Source organism: Diachasmimorpha longicaudata, chromosome 7 (genome assembly GCF_034640455.1).
Source record: "Diachasmimorpha longicaudata isolate KC_UGA_2023 chromosome 7, iyDiaLong2, whole genome shotgun sequence".
Classification (NCBI taxonomy): Eukaryota; Metazoa; Arthropoda; class Insecta; order Hymenoptera; family Braconidae; genus Diachasmimorpha; species Diachasmimorpha longicaudata.
The window spans coordinates 5,257,659-5,276,327 of NC_087231.1; the positions used below are offsets into that span (position 1 = coordinate 5,257,659).

Consider the following 18,669-nt stretch of genomic DNA (forward strand, 5'->3'; position numbering starts at 1 on the left):
GGCGCGGATGATTGTACATTCATCACGTGTTATTAAACAAGGTAACAAAAGAAGACGATCTTTCGCGGCGTGTAAAAAAGGCGGGTAGATAGAATCGGCTAACTAGTATACTCCGGTGCGATGATAGATGGCCTGGAGGATTAAGCATCATGGCCTCCGTTGAGAGTTCTCTTCCTTTATTTCATCTCGCATGATGTATTTATCTCTCTTTCTCGACTGAGTCCCCGCCTTTTGCCCTTAACGGAGTTCTCTTTTATTTCACTCGCTCAGTCGTATTTCCTCGCCGCGAACACTGATGAGGATAAAAAACAGGATAAGGAGGCACGAAATGACGTTAAAAAAATTGTATTAAATGGATTATACCGACTGGAGCATTCCGATACTATCGATATTACTGATGTTTTTGTCATTTTTATTATTTTTATGGGATTAACGGGGTCACGGGCCTATCGATTATGCTCATGCCGGTGATATCGATTTCACCGGTATCGCCATTTCTCTCCCTCTCCCTCTCTTTCTCTCTCTCTCTCTCGCACTCTCTTTCGCCAAAAAGTTGGGCAATTTTCGCGCTGTCAGTCAACCACGCCCGAAAGCGGTACTAACACCACTGATTTCCGCATATTGCGTACGAGTCGACTACGTCGACAACCCCTAGGATCAATCATTGCGCCCGTCTATTTTTTTTTTCTATTCAAATTGTTGCGGAATCGCAGGTAAAATTCTATTATTAATACCCAGTAGTTTAGAGGGTGAATAACAGATATGGAAATCGATGAGCTTTGGACAAAGCGAATTGTCACCGGGGATGGAGAGTTTTCCGGTGGCTGATGGCTAGTCTAGCCTTGAAAAAAAAAATATTCAGCCCCTCGGATCCATTCGAAACATCAATTAAAATTCGCTCGTGCGACGCTACTACTACCGCGGTCGATGCGCTCTCTGCCATTTCGTGCGATCGTCCGGTGTTTTTAATTGGATTGAAGAGAGATGGGGATAGAAAAAGGATGGGCTAGAGTGAAGAGGGGGAGTGTAATAATGGACGCCTAAAAATTAGTGGGAGGGCACGAAAAAACTAGCCCGCGGGGCAATTTTGAATGATATAACCCGATTCAGTGGGAAAGAGGTAATTTATTGAATTAAACTTGTATAAACAACTTTAATTTTGTAGATTAAAATGGGAATTAATTTTTTTATGAATGAGAGAATATTTTTTTTTTAGTTAGGGGATCATTTTGGTTGGTCAATATAATTCTAGGGACTAATACGGCCATTTGGCCACTGGAATGATGTCCCGAGGATTCGGAGTTGGATTGGATTTCGTGTGAAATATCTGGAGACATCGGGGAGAGAGGGGAAGCGTATTCGGGATGAAATCAATCCGCCTGAATCGCCAGACACGAGTGGGAATGATAATTTATCGGCTCAGACTCCACGATCTCGCTTAACTGGCGTGAGGTAAATTACACGTGGAAGAAATGTTGGAACGAGTGGTTTCAGCCTGAGGGGCTCAAGTGCATTGAAAAGACGGAGAAAAACAGGGGTAGAATGCACTTATAGCCCATACACTCATTCCTTTCGTGTTATCTGCATTCACTTCTTTACGTGTCGTTAATTATGTATTCAATAAATTTTAAACGCATTGAAATGAATTCAAATTGTAGATTAATATTTAACGGACAGCGCTAATTGGCCGGGCAATTATACGATGTTAATTGAACATTAGGTGGGTTGTGTGGTGGCGCTGTGGGATGATGGCATCTGGGCATTTTTCATTTTTAATTGTTGGGAGTTGTGGAATTATTGGTGTGTGGTTGAAGCCTTTGCACAATTTCACGAGGAAAATTCACGAGGGTTTCATGTTATTTTTCATTTATTTCTATGTTGCTTGTGGGAGAAAGTGAGGAATATTAACGCGGGGGGTTTTAAGAATCCGGTTAACGTCACGCGATATATTTTCGCGGAATTGGCATTCGCTAGTGAAGGAGATTTTTTTGTTTGATGTTGGCGATTTATGGGAAGTCGGCAACGATGTTTGTGCTTGGATGTTTTTGTCGGCTAGCGGTAGCGTACTAACGAATGGCAAGGTTACCTACAGCTGGTAATAGTAGGGTCATTACGAATTTATTGGAATTAACGAGGGAATTTTTTTAAACGAAATTAAATAAAAAAATGTCAATGGTCGGATTTTTCTGGGGATTCCAGGTGAAATTAGATTTTCTTTTTATTCGGTTCAAGTCAAGACTTTGGGGATGAGTGAAGAAATTTTAATGACTTTTGAAAAATATCTACACAGTGAAAAGATTTTCCAATAGTTCCCATTCCCTCTAAAGATTAAATGCCATTATTCCCAGAATTTCGATGAAATGCTTTATTGAACATGATAATAAAAATGGTAGAGAGTATTTATTTAATTTGTTAACAGTGTGAACATTCTAACAGATACAAATTGAGAACAAAAATCATATTGACTTCTTAACCATATACAATAAACAACCCAAACAAGCAATTTAAAATTATATTATTATTCCAGTACAGCCAATCACGTGAGAACGTGTGATGATTAAGAATATCCATTTATTACATTCAACTACGATATAATTACATTACATAATACGAATAGCCGATAAACTTACACACACATCACCCATTCTCAGATAACCATCGATTCCGAATACCTTGTTTTACCCTCAGCAATCGACCAACGTCTCCATAGTAACAAAATTCTGTCATACATCACTCGTTACGCATGTTTATGGGGAGTGTATACATGACAGCAAACGCGAAAAATTGGAAAGAGCATCATTCAACCTGTCCCATAAATGTTAGCCGTAAAATATTTTTCACAGTGCTCCCATTATTTTTATCGCTCCTTTTTGATATGTTCCGGGATTTGAATCATGAATTTGTATTGATCGATTCTTGAATTTTCATTGAGTATTGTCTCTCCCGTCAGAGTAATTGAACATCTCAGTTACCCACCCTGTTCATCGCTTTCACAACGAATAATCTTTACTTAACGTTAATAATACCAATTCGGTCGCTCTCACCCCCCATCACCAATGAATTATCTGGTTCTGCTGGTTCAGCTTCTCATATTGGCCTATTATTTCGTGGGGTATCAATCACATACATTTCTTTGTTTGTGAATGCATGATTGGAATGCAACCTCATTGAGACATTCGAATGATTAAATGCAGATGCAATTGTCTCTTTCTGCTTGGAGAGAATCCCATGACGTGTTGCTAAGTAAATGAAATGGAATCATCCATTGGCTTGACAGTGATTGTTTCAACATTTTCATCGCAATGTTAATAGTTAGCATTCACTACATCAGACACCTCTCATCATTCATTCAACAACCGCAATTCACCTCAAACTCCATTATTAATTCTTCATCAATACAAAAGTGTAATTACCAAGTGAGTTTACAGTTACTTTCCGCGGTGAATTGTACACCATTACTTATGTACACCGAACTCATATCACTCATTACACTTAATTTATCACATGCTTCATCATAAAAGTACTTATTATCATCATAAAGTCTTTGCAACTGGTATTGCTTCAGTGTCCTTTCACTGAATAAATTTTACACGATAGAAACCACCCGCCATCCACGAGACCCACCACATTCAGCCCCCAAATTCGCTCCCTCTGATAAACCATTCACCGGGACTGAAACTGGATTAGAGTTCAGACTCGTTCTCATCAAGTTATCTCGGGGTTGGAGGCGGTGGTGGTGGTCATACAGCGCTGCCAGTGTAGAACCCACTTTTGCCCGGAAGACCCGGATTACGTGGCTTCCTTTTTTCGCACTCGAGTGTGCTAAAGGTATTTTGGGCAATTTGAGATTTCCTCTTGGGGTTCTGAAGGGTCATGCTCCGCTGGCTGGAATTGGAGCTGGAACTCGTGCCAGGTTCCGAGACCCTCAGAATCCCTGAGTGAATTGTTCCCGAGTGCATGGGACCCGGGTGAACATTGCTAGCATGAATAGTCCCAAAATTTTGGTACATCCCCTGTGCCTGAATTGCCGATACCGAAGGGCTGTTGTGATGCTTCAGCATGATAGGCACAGTCTGTCCAGCTAAAGTGTTGTATCGATTGTAACTCATCGGACTGTCCATGAGGGTTTCAGCATTGGGATTGGTATCAGCATATGTCACGTGTCTAGCATCGGATATAGCCGTGATATTGGGTGAATGATTCATGAGATCGTTGGGACATTTTTCCACCCTAACACCGGTGCAAAATTCGACGTACCTCGGCTCTTGTCCGAGTGAGTGTTCCTTACTGTCGGTAAAGGCGATCATGTTCTGCCTCGAGTCAGACAAAATTCGAGAATCTATGAGCCCTTCTTTGTCGACGAAACCACTAAGCCGGGAATCCACTACTCCAGGCTCTACCTTATCGACGAATGTGAAGCGTGGATCAACTACCTGGGCATCGGGATAAGCTGGCAACATGTGAGAGAGATCTGCCTTCTCCACGTAACTGATGGCTTGGGGGTTGGATGCACATATATCGGGTGCTGATTTGCAAAGCAATGATGTACCCTCTTCAGTCAGTCTCTGTGGTCCCAGAATTACATCTTCAAAATAGAAAGCATGTGTCTTAGCACTTGATGAATTCTGATTCAATTGCGGTCACAAAGCATAATCATAATTTCTTCCAATTAGGAAGGGGGTGATGAGAATTTGCTAATTAGATCGTGATTAGAATACGAATGGGTATTGACATGAATATTGAGGATCCAGCTCACCTTTGGTTGGTTCATCAAACGTTCTTGCTTGAGACGCGCCGGGAGACTTCTGATGAGCTCTAACGAGATACTCGGAGGATAATCCCCGCTGTTCATTCAATTTTCGAGCCGCTCCGGGCACCATAACTCGCACCTATTAATAATCACAGAATGTCAGAATACATCAGCATAGATAATACACCAGGTTAAAATTTACCATGTCCTCGACCGTTGGAAATCGTGCCATGTACCCGGAGACTGTCAGGAGGGCTGCGATTTCCGCGAGGATAAGGGCAAGTCCAGAAAGTTGTAAGCACCATCCATAGTGATACTGCGGCAGTCCACTGTCCTCGGAATTACTCGATGTTGAGGAGAGGCTGTATCTCTTCGGTGACTCGTAGGAGGCATCTGACAATGCTGACGCGAGGACAATCAGACCACAGCCCATTGAGAGTCCTGGTGAAGAGAAACCAATATTTAGTTTCTTCCAATATCGGCAGAATTTCATAAAGGACACAAATACATTTTGAATAGCAAAGAAGAAGTAAAAACCTTCCATCGCCCCCTCCCCCCCCCCCACACACATATGAGTAATTCCAAAAACTAAAATTACTGTAATTCACCCCCCTCTAATTTCTCCCTCAATGGCACTTCCACCAGCAATGTAATCTCCCCCGATTGCATTCCCCCACATTCAAGACATAATTTCCCAAAGAGTTTCGAGAAGTAGAAACAAAGAGAAGCAATATCCAATGAAAATATAACAAGATCTTCCTATCTTGCTGTATCCAGTAAAATTGAAACTGTTGCTGATCTCGGAAACTGTTGATTCTGAATATTTCATAGGTATGGTAAGCTAGAACATGCAATATCACTACCTACCACTATTGCATTACTCAACCACAGGAGTTTTAACGAACTTGATGCATCCTCCATTACGCATTAATTATACCATTAATGATATTTACTTTGTCATCAATAACCGGTAGAAACTAACTAAAAACCAATAGAATCTCGTTACACTTCGCAAATGAGTTTGGACGAACTAGTGCCACGGGAGTAGTTGCGTTTTTATCGTTGATTCACGTAATATCAATACCAATACAGGTGGGGCAATGTACCCCGTCGGGGTTGAAGTATAATTGCGTTTCATGCCGTATAAAAAGAATAGCCACTGCCTGAGGGAGACGCCGTAATAAACTTCTTTAGCGTCGCGCGAGAGGAGCTCAGAAAAGTGGAGAATACGATATCGATGGATTCGTACACTCAGAACAATTTCCTCGTAAGCTCCCCATTGGGAGTTCGATCTCGTTTTTATTACGAGCCGATCACTCCTCACTCCCCCCTCACCAACCCCCTCCAATACCGCCACCCCTTCACTCCTTTATACTTCTTACCGCCCTCAACCTGCGATTACAGTGCTGGTACGAGAGATGGGAGGGACAGGGGAGAGGGTACACGAAGCCATCATCGTTTCGATGTCGTTGTCGTGGGAGTTCTTTGCGGAAAAAGATGAAGAGGAGGAGGGGACACCGGGAGGAGGAGTACGACCCAGATAGTCACTGCAGGAGCAATAAAATCCTTCTGCCCGAAAAGCTCCGTGAAAATCTGTCATCGGTACCGCGAAAGCGCTACACTGAGAAAGTCGCAGAAAGAAACGCGTGACCCGAATGCAAAATATCCCCGCACACGTGTGCGAGAGTCTCTTTCTCTCCCTCTATCGTTCTCTCTGTTCAACATTTTCTCATTCGGTTGATCTCCTCTTGTTTCATTTCCTTTCTTAGCGCTTCTCATTTTCCTCTACCCCTGTCGTGGTGTTCCACCTTTTCCTCATACGATGCTGAATGTTAACAGGACGAGGGGGCCGGGGGGTGGATGGAAAAAAAGTGTACGGAGAGACGTAAAAATTTGCATGGACGTAAAACCAGAGTTTAAGATCGAGCCTGTATAAACGCAAACGCAATCTCGTCTTCAGCAGCGGGTGGGCTTGCCTCGGTACATTCTGTAGAGATGGGTAGGCAAATGTCTGACCCCACGACTACCATTTTCCCTGATGATTGTACCCCGTTTGAATTTTTACGACTGAGCATTGTCACGTTTATTATTGTCTGGCAGTTTTTTTTTTCTTTCATTCATTCGTATTACCTTTTCGCTTCATACTTGCGACCTTTTCTGGATTATTATCGGTACCCTTGTCGCTGTAATGCAATGAGATTATTAAATTTCCGAGAAATGCGAGAGAGCCGTGACTGCACTTGTCTGCTGAAGAAATCAGGCAAAGTGACGTCTTCATAGATTCCCCCCTCCCCCATTCATATTTTTTCTCCTCCATTCCGCCACTTCACTTTCCCCAAGGATTTTTATGGTCACTGGGATTAAGGAAGCGCAGAGTGCTCGTTAGGGGATGCCACGGCAGTACCAGAGTTTGGTACCAAATAAAAGGTATAAGAAGTTGCCGAACGACTGCCGAGAGAGTTCGACGAAATTACAATGGGATATCCTTCGGTAAGTTTTATTTTTCACTTTTTTTTTTCCTCGCAACTCTCTTTTTTTCCCCAGGCCGAAGGTGTCGAGGGGTCAGACGAATCCAGCTCGACGTCTAAAAACTAACCAGCGGTCCGATAGGACTCGTTCTACTTCTATTCCCCCGAAGGAGAACCAAAGGCGTTGAATCGTATAGTCTGAAGAAAAGAGGAGACAATGGAACAGGACGAGTCAATGAGATAGAAGGGGGTGTAGGAGAAAGAGGGGACAATGGCTCGTCTCGCATTTGAGATTCTTCCTTTCGTCCTCTTCCCCTAGAATTAATGGCCACTCGTTACCGGCGAACTGTGAAAGAGATGGAAACGAAACTTGGTGGCAAGAAAGGAGGAACAAAGGTCGATTAACTTTTGACGGGAACGTCATGAACGAGGCTAACTAACGATCCTTCTCCCTCTTACACCGTAACATTGAAGAGAGCAATTCTCAAGGAGGAAAATCGATCCAATCATTGCCAGATGAATCATCTGAGAAACGAAGAAATTGTTGAAAATAGCCAACTCTGCCAGACAATTTTTTCCGTTCATCATCGGCTATGATGTCCTTGAGTTTATTTTCCCCTCACGTGCACATATATTCAGTTCTATTTGTCCGTACCAACTGTACCATCTAGCACCCCTTTACTTCCACCATTCTCCAGCAGCCTTCCCCTACCAATCTTACAGCAAATATTTACCGAGAAATGCTGGGTAGCGCAGCATGACGGTAGACGTTTTATACGTTAGAAGGGAGTAAGCGAAGACTCTCACACAGCACTATCCCAGGATGGAAGACCCCACTTCTAACGGCTAGTAAATAACTTTTTCTACTCTATTTTCTTCACCGAGAGTCGTCCTGGCAGCAGTTGCCACTCCAGCGTGGATCAAGTGCACCTCTTCGGGAATTCCGCACAAGATGTTTGAAGGAATCTTGTCGGTCAGAAAGATAGTGGCAAGAAGATTGGACTATTGGCAGACACTCGAGCAATCCCCACCGCATAACTCGCAAGATATAACTTGTGCCCTTCAATCCCACCCGAAAATTCGTTACGAGTGGGGAGAGATCCAATCAATGCCCTCGTAAGGCTGATAATTCCCGAGCTTGTTTCACATGAGGGATACAGGATGAAGGACAGCCCAGGCAATTCTCGCTGTTATTAGCCATCCGAACCCTCGAAACTGTTCAAAGCAAACGTTGTACAACCCCCTTCCCTCATTCTCCACGCGAAGGAGCTTATTCCGCCCGGAACATTTGCTCTTCGCAAGAACTAGAGTATCTCGTCTACCCCTCTTTGTCCAATTAATTAGAAATAATTGCAATCTGGGGTAGACGCTGGTGGCGATGGAAGTTGTACGTTGGCTGCAAGACTTATGATGAGATGATACGGGTCCTGCGTCTATGGTCTCTTCATCTTCTTGAAACCTCTCTCTCTCTCTCTCTCTCTCCTCGTATCCGGCCGTTTGGTATGTGTTCTCGAGCGTTGTCAGACCAAGATGTACGTTAGATCAAAGTTGACAAACTCCATTCGCTGCCAAGGGATACGGTGCTCCGGGGATACCGCATACAGAGCCAAATACACGGGTATATTCAACGTTGTTGAATGTCGAATGATCGAAGTACAAGCACTGGACCCTTCCTCCAGTGTCTTGTCCCTTGGAAATTATTTGGTGAAGACCCCTCGAGCCAAATCCACTGTTCTGAGGAATTAGTTACTGCTGTCTTGAGGTGTGTAAGATCTGACACTGCGGTGGGAATTACATTGGCCAAGTTTTGCGAGGTGAATTTCAGTTGAAAATGATTCAATGCCCGTGGGATACTCCTCGCTGTGATCTATGCACATCTCAGTTTCAGGCTATCGAGGGTCTACTCTCCACAGTCCGACGAATATTTACTGGGTAAGCCGGATGGAATACCCCCTCTGGCACACGCTAGGGCTCATAAATTTCCATCCCGTGTCCGACCGTTGGTTTATGTTTGTGGGATTAAATAACTTGACCCACTGGCAACATATCATACCTATGAACGCTGGATATGATGCTTCACGATACTCCGGTGCATTAATTTTATTATTTATGAAGAATTCAAATTCGGTTGGGAAAATCGATCTCATGTTGACTCAGTGGGGAATACTCCGGTGCATTATTCTGTTTAATATCTTAACTTAAGATGTCTTTAAGACCTGGTTACACATTGCGCTATTTGAATTAAGTCCACGATATTATCAGCACGTATTATTCATTATTTTCAGGTTTATGCACGAGATTATACCGGAGTGGATGAAAGTGGTTGGAACGACACTGAGAATACTCTAACGACCTTGTTATCTCCCATCTTCTTGACTTAAGTCGTGCGAGCTACATTTCAGGAACACTTCTGCTTCACTCCCCGAGGAAGAGGAGGTCAAGATACACAGCACACTACTCAGGTGAGTAATTTCAATCCACACGGCTTTTCAACATGAATGAAATACCGGACATGGAGTTTGTTATGCGTACCAGAGCCGATGATAATTTCCATTGAATTCAATCGAAGAATGATAATTCCATGTGAATTGTTCATTGAATCGGCACTCGTGCTGGTGAATATGTGTGCATTGTTTGGAAATGCCGTATTGCACAGCTCGTAAAACGATTGTACCGGTGCAGCATAATTCTCGGTATTGTTGGCTTTCGGTGCGCGAATTCGGGTCTAGCTTGGTTCGCCATAATTAGGCCTATCGGACGTTTCCAGAATCACAGCCGTTTGCCAATGCCCCCTGTTTACCACTGCCCTAGGGTCCCTTTTCACCTTCTCGACTCGGGGCCACACAGACATTCCACGCATTCATGAAGGATTCTCGATATATGACGGGATTACTGTTGTCCCGAATACAACAGGAGGCTGAGGATTGGCCCATTTCTCGGATGAAGAGGAAATTACGAGCGGAAAAATTTCCGCTTCGCATTGTTGAGTAGGCTCAGGAGGATATCTATCACATCTTGTTGAATTATAAATAATTTCGTGACAAACGAAAGTTCCCGTGAAGGGCATTAATCATCAATCACTCAAGTCCATCACCCATAGCTGTCCAAGATATTGATTGATCCCCTATTTTTCAATTTTATGTCTCCATCTCGAGATTAACTGACTGATGATTTATCCCCCGAACATATCAGTTTCCTCACTTCCAAGTTGATTCTGGCATCAGCAGAATTTTCTTGAAGTTGGAATTCCTGCGATTTGTCAATCAAAGTTGGACAATGGTATTGTGAACCAAAGGGCGCGGTACAACTTGGGGAATAATTACACTCACTGACGCGCTATTATGTATCTGCTTGAGACTTCATGAGACAGCACCGTACCAGAACTTGAAATAAACTTGGGTGGATCGTTAATTCTATACCCTCTCTGTTTGTGTGTAAACCGAACAATGTCTCTAGTATTTGCTTCCCACGTTTTCACGTGCAGTCTATTCTCTGCCGGAGGATGAGGAGATTTGAGCTGAAGTTTGATTGGAACCGATTATCCGTAGAATAGCGTTTCTCGCGTGTACGTGAAGGAAAACAGCTAGGGAAGAAGAATGCGAGACTATCTGTGGGGGATGCCTCCGGGTAGTTTTAATATATTCTTTATCCAAGAGGAGGCTTGCAGACTAGGCGACTACACGTGGTAAAATAGAATTTTTTCGCTTTGAATTTCGTGATGAACGCGTCGTGTTACAGATAAGAGCTCCGCTGTTTGAACTCGTCTCGGGTTGACGTATTACACTGGGCCCCGAGGTCGTTGCAGTCTTTATCTCTCGTGTCTTCTCTAGTCACCGAAAACAAGAGAGGGATGATGAAAAAATTGTTAAAAATACTCCACTCGTGGTGAGAGAAAATCTTTCTCTTGGCAAATATTCTCAACAAATTTGCGAATACATTCACATTAGAATTGTTCAATAAATGAAGTACAAAGGTACCTTTGTTAATTTTTTAATCTACATAATTTATAGCGGAGTGTTTACGGTGGAAAAACTCCACTCAATGACCCTCACATCGAAAAAGTATTTTCCAACGAATATGAGTCCATAATTCAATTCGAAGGCGCGAAAGTGTCCGAAAATACAAGTAACATAATACGTCATGCTTCACACCACTAATTCACTTGCGCACCTCTACTTTATGTGATCCACTAAAACACCCGAAGAATAATCACTATTCCCATCGCCACAAACATGAACAGAACTCGAAAAAAGGTCACGATTACAGGCGAAGGTTGGTGAGTGGCTGTAATAAAGGGAAACAAAAATATTGGCCCCACAATCTCGAGAAAAGCTGGAGAATCGAACTTTTACGTTAGTGGTATCTCGAAGTGAGTGGAGTCGGTAGATAAGAGAGAAAAGGGAGGTTCGTTGTTTAAATTCTATTCCCAGCACTCGTGTATGGCAAGAGAGAAGTGCTGTTTCTTAAAAAACTTTTTTACGATGTAAAGTTCTTCGGACACATTGACAAGAGGATCCAACAATGGTGCATACGAAAATCGTAATATTCCAAAATTTATCAGCAACTCGTACCAGCGGAGAGGGGGAGGAGGAAGGTGGGACAGAGGTGAAGGGGTTGGAGGAGGCTGAGAACTTTGAAGAAGTGTATTTCCGTGTTCTCTACCCTTGGAAATTGTTGGGGATTATGAGGGAGTTTTGGATTAAAAGTGAAATCCAACGGGACGCGAGGAAATTCATGAAACGAGATCAAGTACAGTGGAAAAAGTAGAGGGTATATACGTGAGCTTAAAAACTTTTGTGCCTTCCTTCCTCTCTCTCTCGCTCTCTCACTCTGGGGGTATGGAAAAAAATGAAGAAAAAAAGTATGAAAACTCGGGATGAAAAGGACCACGATCAATCGCTGTTCTGCCATCGTAAATGGGGACACGTGTTTTTCGTCTGACCCAAGCCGACGTCGAACTACTGTATAACTGTAGATTCACCGAATACTGGGTGTCACGGGCTATGGTGGAATGGGTGGAAAAAAGAAAGGGGGTTAAATCGTAGAAATGATGAATGTAGTTCGCAGTTTTGGACTGCGCCCCTTCGTGTCGAGATATCATGATTTAAAAGCTATGGGTCGATGTGAAGCCACTGGTTGGAGAGAATTTGAGAGCGAGAGAGAGAGAGAGACTGCAAAAGTATGAAGTCGAAGAATATCCACAGATTTTTATCATTCTCGATGGTCAGCGATGGTTGATGTGGATGGTTAACACAATTAATATCCGAATGAGGCCCATGAAATGACACTTTCCAGTATACTACAGATAAAATTCCCCCTTAATTGGACTGTACCGCAATATGAAAACGTTAATAACGTTGTTGGTGACACAGGAAAACTTGTGGATCACTCGAGAGTAGCTGTTGGTGGTCGATGAGTGGCCGGAGTGAATGGGCTCCTTAACTCCCGGGACGAGCGGATAATGAAGACTTTGGGGGTAGGGGGATGGGCAAAGTTCCATCTCCAAAGCTTCCAAGCCAGCATATCGTCTCTGCCATTACGCCACGTCTCATCCTCTCCCTCTTGTCCCCACTCCCCTTCCCCATCTCTCTAAAAACGACATGTGCTACCCCTCCTGCGGAATTATGATTACAGCTCAGGGGGAAACTTGGAGTTCGCTGCTTCGGCGGATGGTGTTCTTGTGGCACTGAAGTGTGCATTTCCGAGCGTGTCTTCAGCTTCTCACGCTCTCACAACTCATACCCGAAAATTTACATCACATCGCTGTCACCGAAACATCTGCCCCAGCATCTCACGCCGGCGTGATTCTACACTTGTCATGGTAATGTTTGGATTTTAATGAAAGAAGGCGATGGATGAATAGAAGGAAAGTACGTGACAAAATGGTGTCTGAAACAATGACGCTTTTGTTCCCCTTTTTAAGAGTTTTGTATCACCTAATTTCACCTATCTTTGGCGGGAGTTTTTAATTTATTTTAAAAAATGAATAAATCGCCAAAAAGCTCTCGCGACTTCATATTTTAAGAGGACAGACATGATTTTGCATTCAATGCCATAATTTTAGCTCCCCAAGCCTGTATTTTTCACCGTGATATAAAGAAAAATCATTTCCACGAGGCGAGGCCTTCAAGGACGTTTATGATAATGAAAAGTGCGAGCGACGCCTTGAGAATAAGAAAAAAGAACAACAGAAGGGTCCGAAGAAGAATTGAAGTGGCAAGTGATGTCATACGTGGAATGAAAAAGCGTCTCGAGGGCTCCCCATACGATTTAATAAAGCGGGCAAATTCGCAAAGCGAAGAAGAGAAAAAATGAGAAAGACGGACATCGATCAAATGCGAGCGTGGTGTTCTTCGGGACAAGAAAAACTCCTGTTTAGCATAGAAAGCTCGTTTGGTACGGGAAGCCCGGGGTTTCACGGCGGCAAAATTCCACTAATGCCCCCCCTTCGCCCCCGTGACCTCTCTTTTTCCCTCGGCAATTCTCCTCTACAATCCACCGAGGAGTGCGTTTTCTATCTTTCCCGGTACGGGTATCACGTTTCCGACTTTCCACCTCGCGTGCTTCTCTCGCTACTCAGAGAGCGTAACGCATAGAGAGGAGGAGAGAGTGCAGATGAATCAGCTATCTCAGTCACGAGTATTTCCACGAATGGCCTCTTATGCCGTGGAAACACGACCGCAGTGACGCCCGAAGGACTATCCGGCTTTCATTAAAAGCCCAAAATACAGAGTTGCCAAAGTTGTTTTCATAAGGTCGGAAAGTATGCTCATTTGGTCACCGCAATATGTGAAGCGTCTGCATCAACATGAGAATGTTGATGCAGACGCTTGATACATAAAGCCACAGTATTCAGAGAGACAAAATTGCAGAATTTCGGATTATACGGAATATTCTTCAGAAGCAGAAATGTCATGCTTCTCGAATTTATTTGAGTTATTGGTTAATTGACAATGATGTCATTATATCACAGGACGGGATCTCAATGTAATAAAATATGTCAGAGAGCATAATGAATAAGTATGACTAACAAACAAACCCGAATAAAAAATAATGAAATTCTCTCTCTGTTATGAAATTCATCAGGATTGAAGAAAAGCCCGAGAGCACACGGCTCTTCCACCTCAGCACCAACGACAAAATGAATTTTATTGAAATGTTGAATGCCCCGGGTTTCGTATGGCAAAATCAATTTGATTTCGCGGGTGACAATATTACCCCGGGGCATACCTGAGTCAAGCGGATCAGGCTGTCTCGTTTGTTGAAGATGGGAAGTGCATATATACCTAGAAATTCTGTATTGAAACTCCCTCTTCGTGCTTTACTCCTTGAAAGGATTACACGTCGTATATTACGGCGGTGAAATGACGTGACAGAGAAGAATATACATTCATTATCATGCATCCACCCCGTTGAACTCCGGCCTTTTTATTCCCCCATTGCCAGTGGATAAGATGAATGTGAATAACTTGAGAATTGTGACAGTAAAAAAAAAAGGGGGGAAATTGAAATACTGGGTGATGGTGTGGGAGAAAGTAAGAGAATGAGAGAGAAAAGACAGGCGCGAAGAAAACCGCCCATGTACATTTTCACCGTACTTGATTTACAATGTTTGGCCTCGAATATTAATTTAAACTTCGGTCGGCGTTGGGTGCTTTCCTCCGATCCCCCACTGGGAAACTTTAAAGCGGACTTTTGCATAATTGAACATTCTTCGTGGGAGTGAGTTTGCTGTTGTAAGAGGTCTACACGAGTATGAGTGAGGTCTTGCAGTGAATGCAGATGTGTCCCTGCAAGTCGAGAGCCCCTATCGTCATCTAAAAAATGTTCGTCAATATTTAATAAGTTGAGCACAGCTGTCTGTCGATATAGAGCCGGTGTGCAACAGCTGGTGAATCCGGTTGTACACTAAAACGTCCATTCATTATTCCGCGCATCAATGTGGTTAAAACGGTACAACTTTTTCATAACATCTCAAAGTTTGCTCGATAGGAAAATTACTATTCAATTTTCGCGAAAGTCATGCACTCGGGGGAGTCAGTAGAAGTGGGTAAAAAAAGGTAATGAAGAAATGCACCATGTGAATGCGCTTGTCTAGCTTATATAAGCACTTGGGAACAGATGTATATTGATTTGAGTGTGTGCGTGAAAGCGCACGTAAGAAAAACCAGGTGGAGATGTGGGTTCAGAGTCTTCTTGGGGAATTGCTTGACTCGGTGGCGAAGAACAGCAGAAAGGAATGGAATTCAGGGGAGAACGGAGCCAGTAGTTTCCTCAGATGGAAGAATACAATTAAAGCTCCCCGCAACTGCTGTTTATTCACTAAAATTCCACTTTTTTCTTTGCAATGAAATGAGAGCACGACCTTAAAATTAAACAATTTTATAGACTATGACAAATACTCAGAGACCGTGGGAGGTGCCCGGAGTTCCTTGTCCAATAATATGTGAACCAAAAGGTAATGAAAGGCCACTCAATGTAAATACGCTTGCCTAGACCTACACAAATACTCGGCTACACAGGTATGTGCACTTTGAAGGTACAAAAAATAAGGTAGAGATGGGTTCACAGTAAGTGGACGAAATAGAGTGGGAGTTTGGGGTCTTCTCGTGGAATTTTCGCTTGATTCGGCAGCGAAGAGTAGCGGAAGCGAATGGAATCCAGTGGAGAACGGAAGTTGGACTGGGTGGGTAAGGGGGAGGGGAATGAGGAGGAAAGAGTGCACGCGAAAAACGGGGATCGTTCACGGTGGAGGGCATGGAATCGTTAAAAGGAATGCGCAGTCAAGTAAAAGAGGGACTCGACTTCTTCTTACCACCCATAGGAAGGATCGAATGTATCGATGAAAGTGGAGGGAGGAGAAATGGCCCGAGAGCAGTGTAAAAAGTGGCAAAAGAATGTTCAAGGGAAGAACGTTTTAAAGAAATAACACGAGTTCTTAAAATTTTTCTGGTAAAGTAGTCAATTTGTAATGCTGAGAAATGTATAAACGCTTACTCGGGTAATAAAGCATCAGAGGGAGGTAAAAATGTGCCCCGAAATCTTTCGAAGGAAGATGGGAAGGGAATAGTAACGACCATTAGATGCTTCTTGATTAATTCCCAGGGATTTGGAGTTGGCTTGGTGTATGTGACGAAGGGAAAAAAATAAGTGAGTGGTGGGAGGGTACGAAAGGAAATGAGGCGACGCGACGACTCCGAGAGCATCGCACGCGGTTAGTCTTTCGCAGAGTCATTATGGACTTGTTTCTCTTTTTCCTTCCCGTTGGGTCCTCCCAGCCCTCTTACACAACCCACCCCATCCCTATCTCCTTTGCCGGTGGTAGTCTACCTCCTGGACCACCACCATAGAGCACTTCTGGTAATGCGTTTCCTGCTACATTAACCTCGACTTATCCACTCTCTTGCCACGCTCCTTCACATACATATTAAATAGTTGTACACACAGGGGAGGGATGAGGGGGGTGTAGCACCCTGAAATCATAGAAACTGACGTGTACAGAGGACGGTAACTACGTGCTCATCTTACCTAAGGAGGACGAGGCACTCAAGTGAGAAGGCTTGTTGCCCCAGAAAAGCGATTTATTCTCGAGAGTGCATTATATATGCTCTCTGTTGGAATGGCGATGACAGTCATTCCTGCATAACTTGGGTGCAATCGTTCAACCATGACTTTACATTCGTAATTCTCGGAGAAATTTCATTTAAGTTTGTGACGAGTGAGGCATGTTTGGCGGAGTTCAAAGTTTGGAAATTCCACACGTTAGGTATACGCTACTGCGTCAAGTTTAAACTGCTGAAATTTTATTGATTGGAAATTCTCAGAGGGTACTCACTCCATGAAACTGACATTTCACGATTGAAACTCAACTGCTCGTTTCAAACTCGTGTTTCCCATTCCTGTAATTCGGGGATTCGAAAAATTAACAGCCACGATGATGGCTTGACGGCGAGTCGTCATTGACGTGGGGATTTCACTCGAATGTAATTAATTGATATGTTATCTCCATAGTTGTATGAGGTCTTTGGAGATGGCTCAAGTTTATGCTGAAGTTCGACTCTTCCCATTTAAGGGTAGGTATCAGTGCTTGAAAGCATTCGGCTGAAGTTCTCGACTGAAGACTGCAGCCGATCCAATTGCAAAACATCATCACTTCTCATGTTGCACCCAAGATGTCGTCAACTTGATGACTCACCCTGTCCAAGTGGAGTCGAACAATTCAATTCTACGATCCAACCAAGAAAATCCCATAATTCAGAAGCCACCGTAAACTATCGTGGTGCGGTTGTCACGACACGAGTTTCAGACGTGGTGATAGGTGTGGCCGGTAACTTGGTCTACAGAGGGATCGTACCAGTCGTCCTATAATTTCTCGTGTCGACTGACTAAGCATTTCCTATCGGAGAATGGCGTGGTATGGTACGCGCCAGCATATAGTTCTGCCTTCGGTCGAATAGTCTGGCCCACGAGAGGTGTTTCTCCTTCCTCCCACTTGCCCCCGTCCCACCCCATTCTCGTCCCCCCCCCGGTACTTCTCTTACCTTCATTCTCCCCGATGCCACTTAACTTCCGGTCCCATCGCCAGCACCGCTCGCCCGTAACGCCATTCGCTGCCCCAGGACATTATTGCCGAGGACCGTCTTGCCCGATCGCTTTTTGGCGTGATCGACCCGCGCTAATTGCTACTCCCCCGGCTGGCACTCTCATTTACTAGCGAAACTAATGACAGACATTAAAACGAAATCAATAATAAATCGATAATCGAGCATTAAAATGAAAATAAAATGTTTATTAAAGTTCATGAGCAGTCATAATTAAAAACTCAAACATTATCCAGTCAGATTCATTCCCGGTTATAAAATTAAAATTTTAAATCGAGGAATGGAAACATCTCCGATGGGAAAAGCAAAGTGCTGCAGATCTCCAGTAGCAGTCATGTGGGTGAAGAAACTCCTGTGTTGAAGGATTGACGTTATCATCCAAGATGGTGAATATAGTTTGCGTGGGCGAGTGGATATCGTAATAGACTGGTAAACGATCCGTGTAATCGAATACCGTAATAAAAAAGGGAGAATCGATTTATCATGGCACTTTAGCGCGACTAAACTTGGAATGTTACATGAGGAGTGAAAAATGTATTGCCTTCATGATTTTATTATACGGAAAATAAGAGCCCTATTCAGGGCACAATAATGCTGAATGACTGGATGGCTCGTCTGTTGCCATTAATTTCATCCCATTAATTCTCCATTATTTCGCATTTCTACATTGATCAAACATTCATGCATTGCAATCATCCATCGGTGGAGCAATGTCATTCGCAGCTCGCATGTTCAACGAACCATCAACATCGGTTGGAACTTTGATCACGTTTGAATTTGTCAATTGTCGAGGGCTTTTCTTTGACGTCGTAATGTAAAATTCATTATGTGACACGCTTCTACTGTCGTC

General features: G+C 43.4%; 1 protein-coding gene across 3 annotated transcripts in view; it reads right to left on the bottom strand.

Annotated features, from left to right (window-relative positions):
* Nucleotides 1–2,367: 2,367 nt before the first annotated feature.
* Nucleotides 2,368–18,669, bottom strand: part of LOC135164381 (uncharacterized) — a 64,768-nt gene continuing 48,466 nt past the window's right edge. For all 3 annotated transcript variants that reach the window (XM_064124656.1, XM_064124658.1, XM_064124657.1), the window contains exons 5-7: nt 4,953–5,191; nt 4,757–4,889; nt 2,368–4,585 (exon numbers count right to left, since the gene is read on the bottom strand). In XM_064124656.1, coding sequence (XP_063980726.1) covers nt 3,741–4,585; nt 4,757–4,889; nt 4,953–5,191 — 1,217 coding nt within the window. In that variant the 3' untranslated portion in view covers nt 2,368–3,740. The remainder of the gene's footprint in view (nt 4,586–4,756; nt 4,890–4,952; nt 5,192–18,669) is intronic.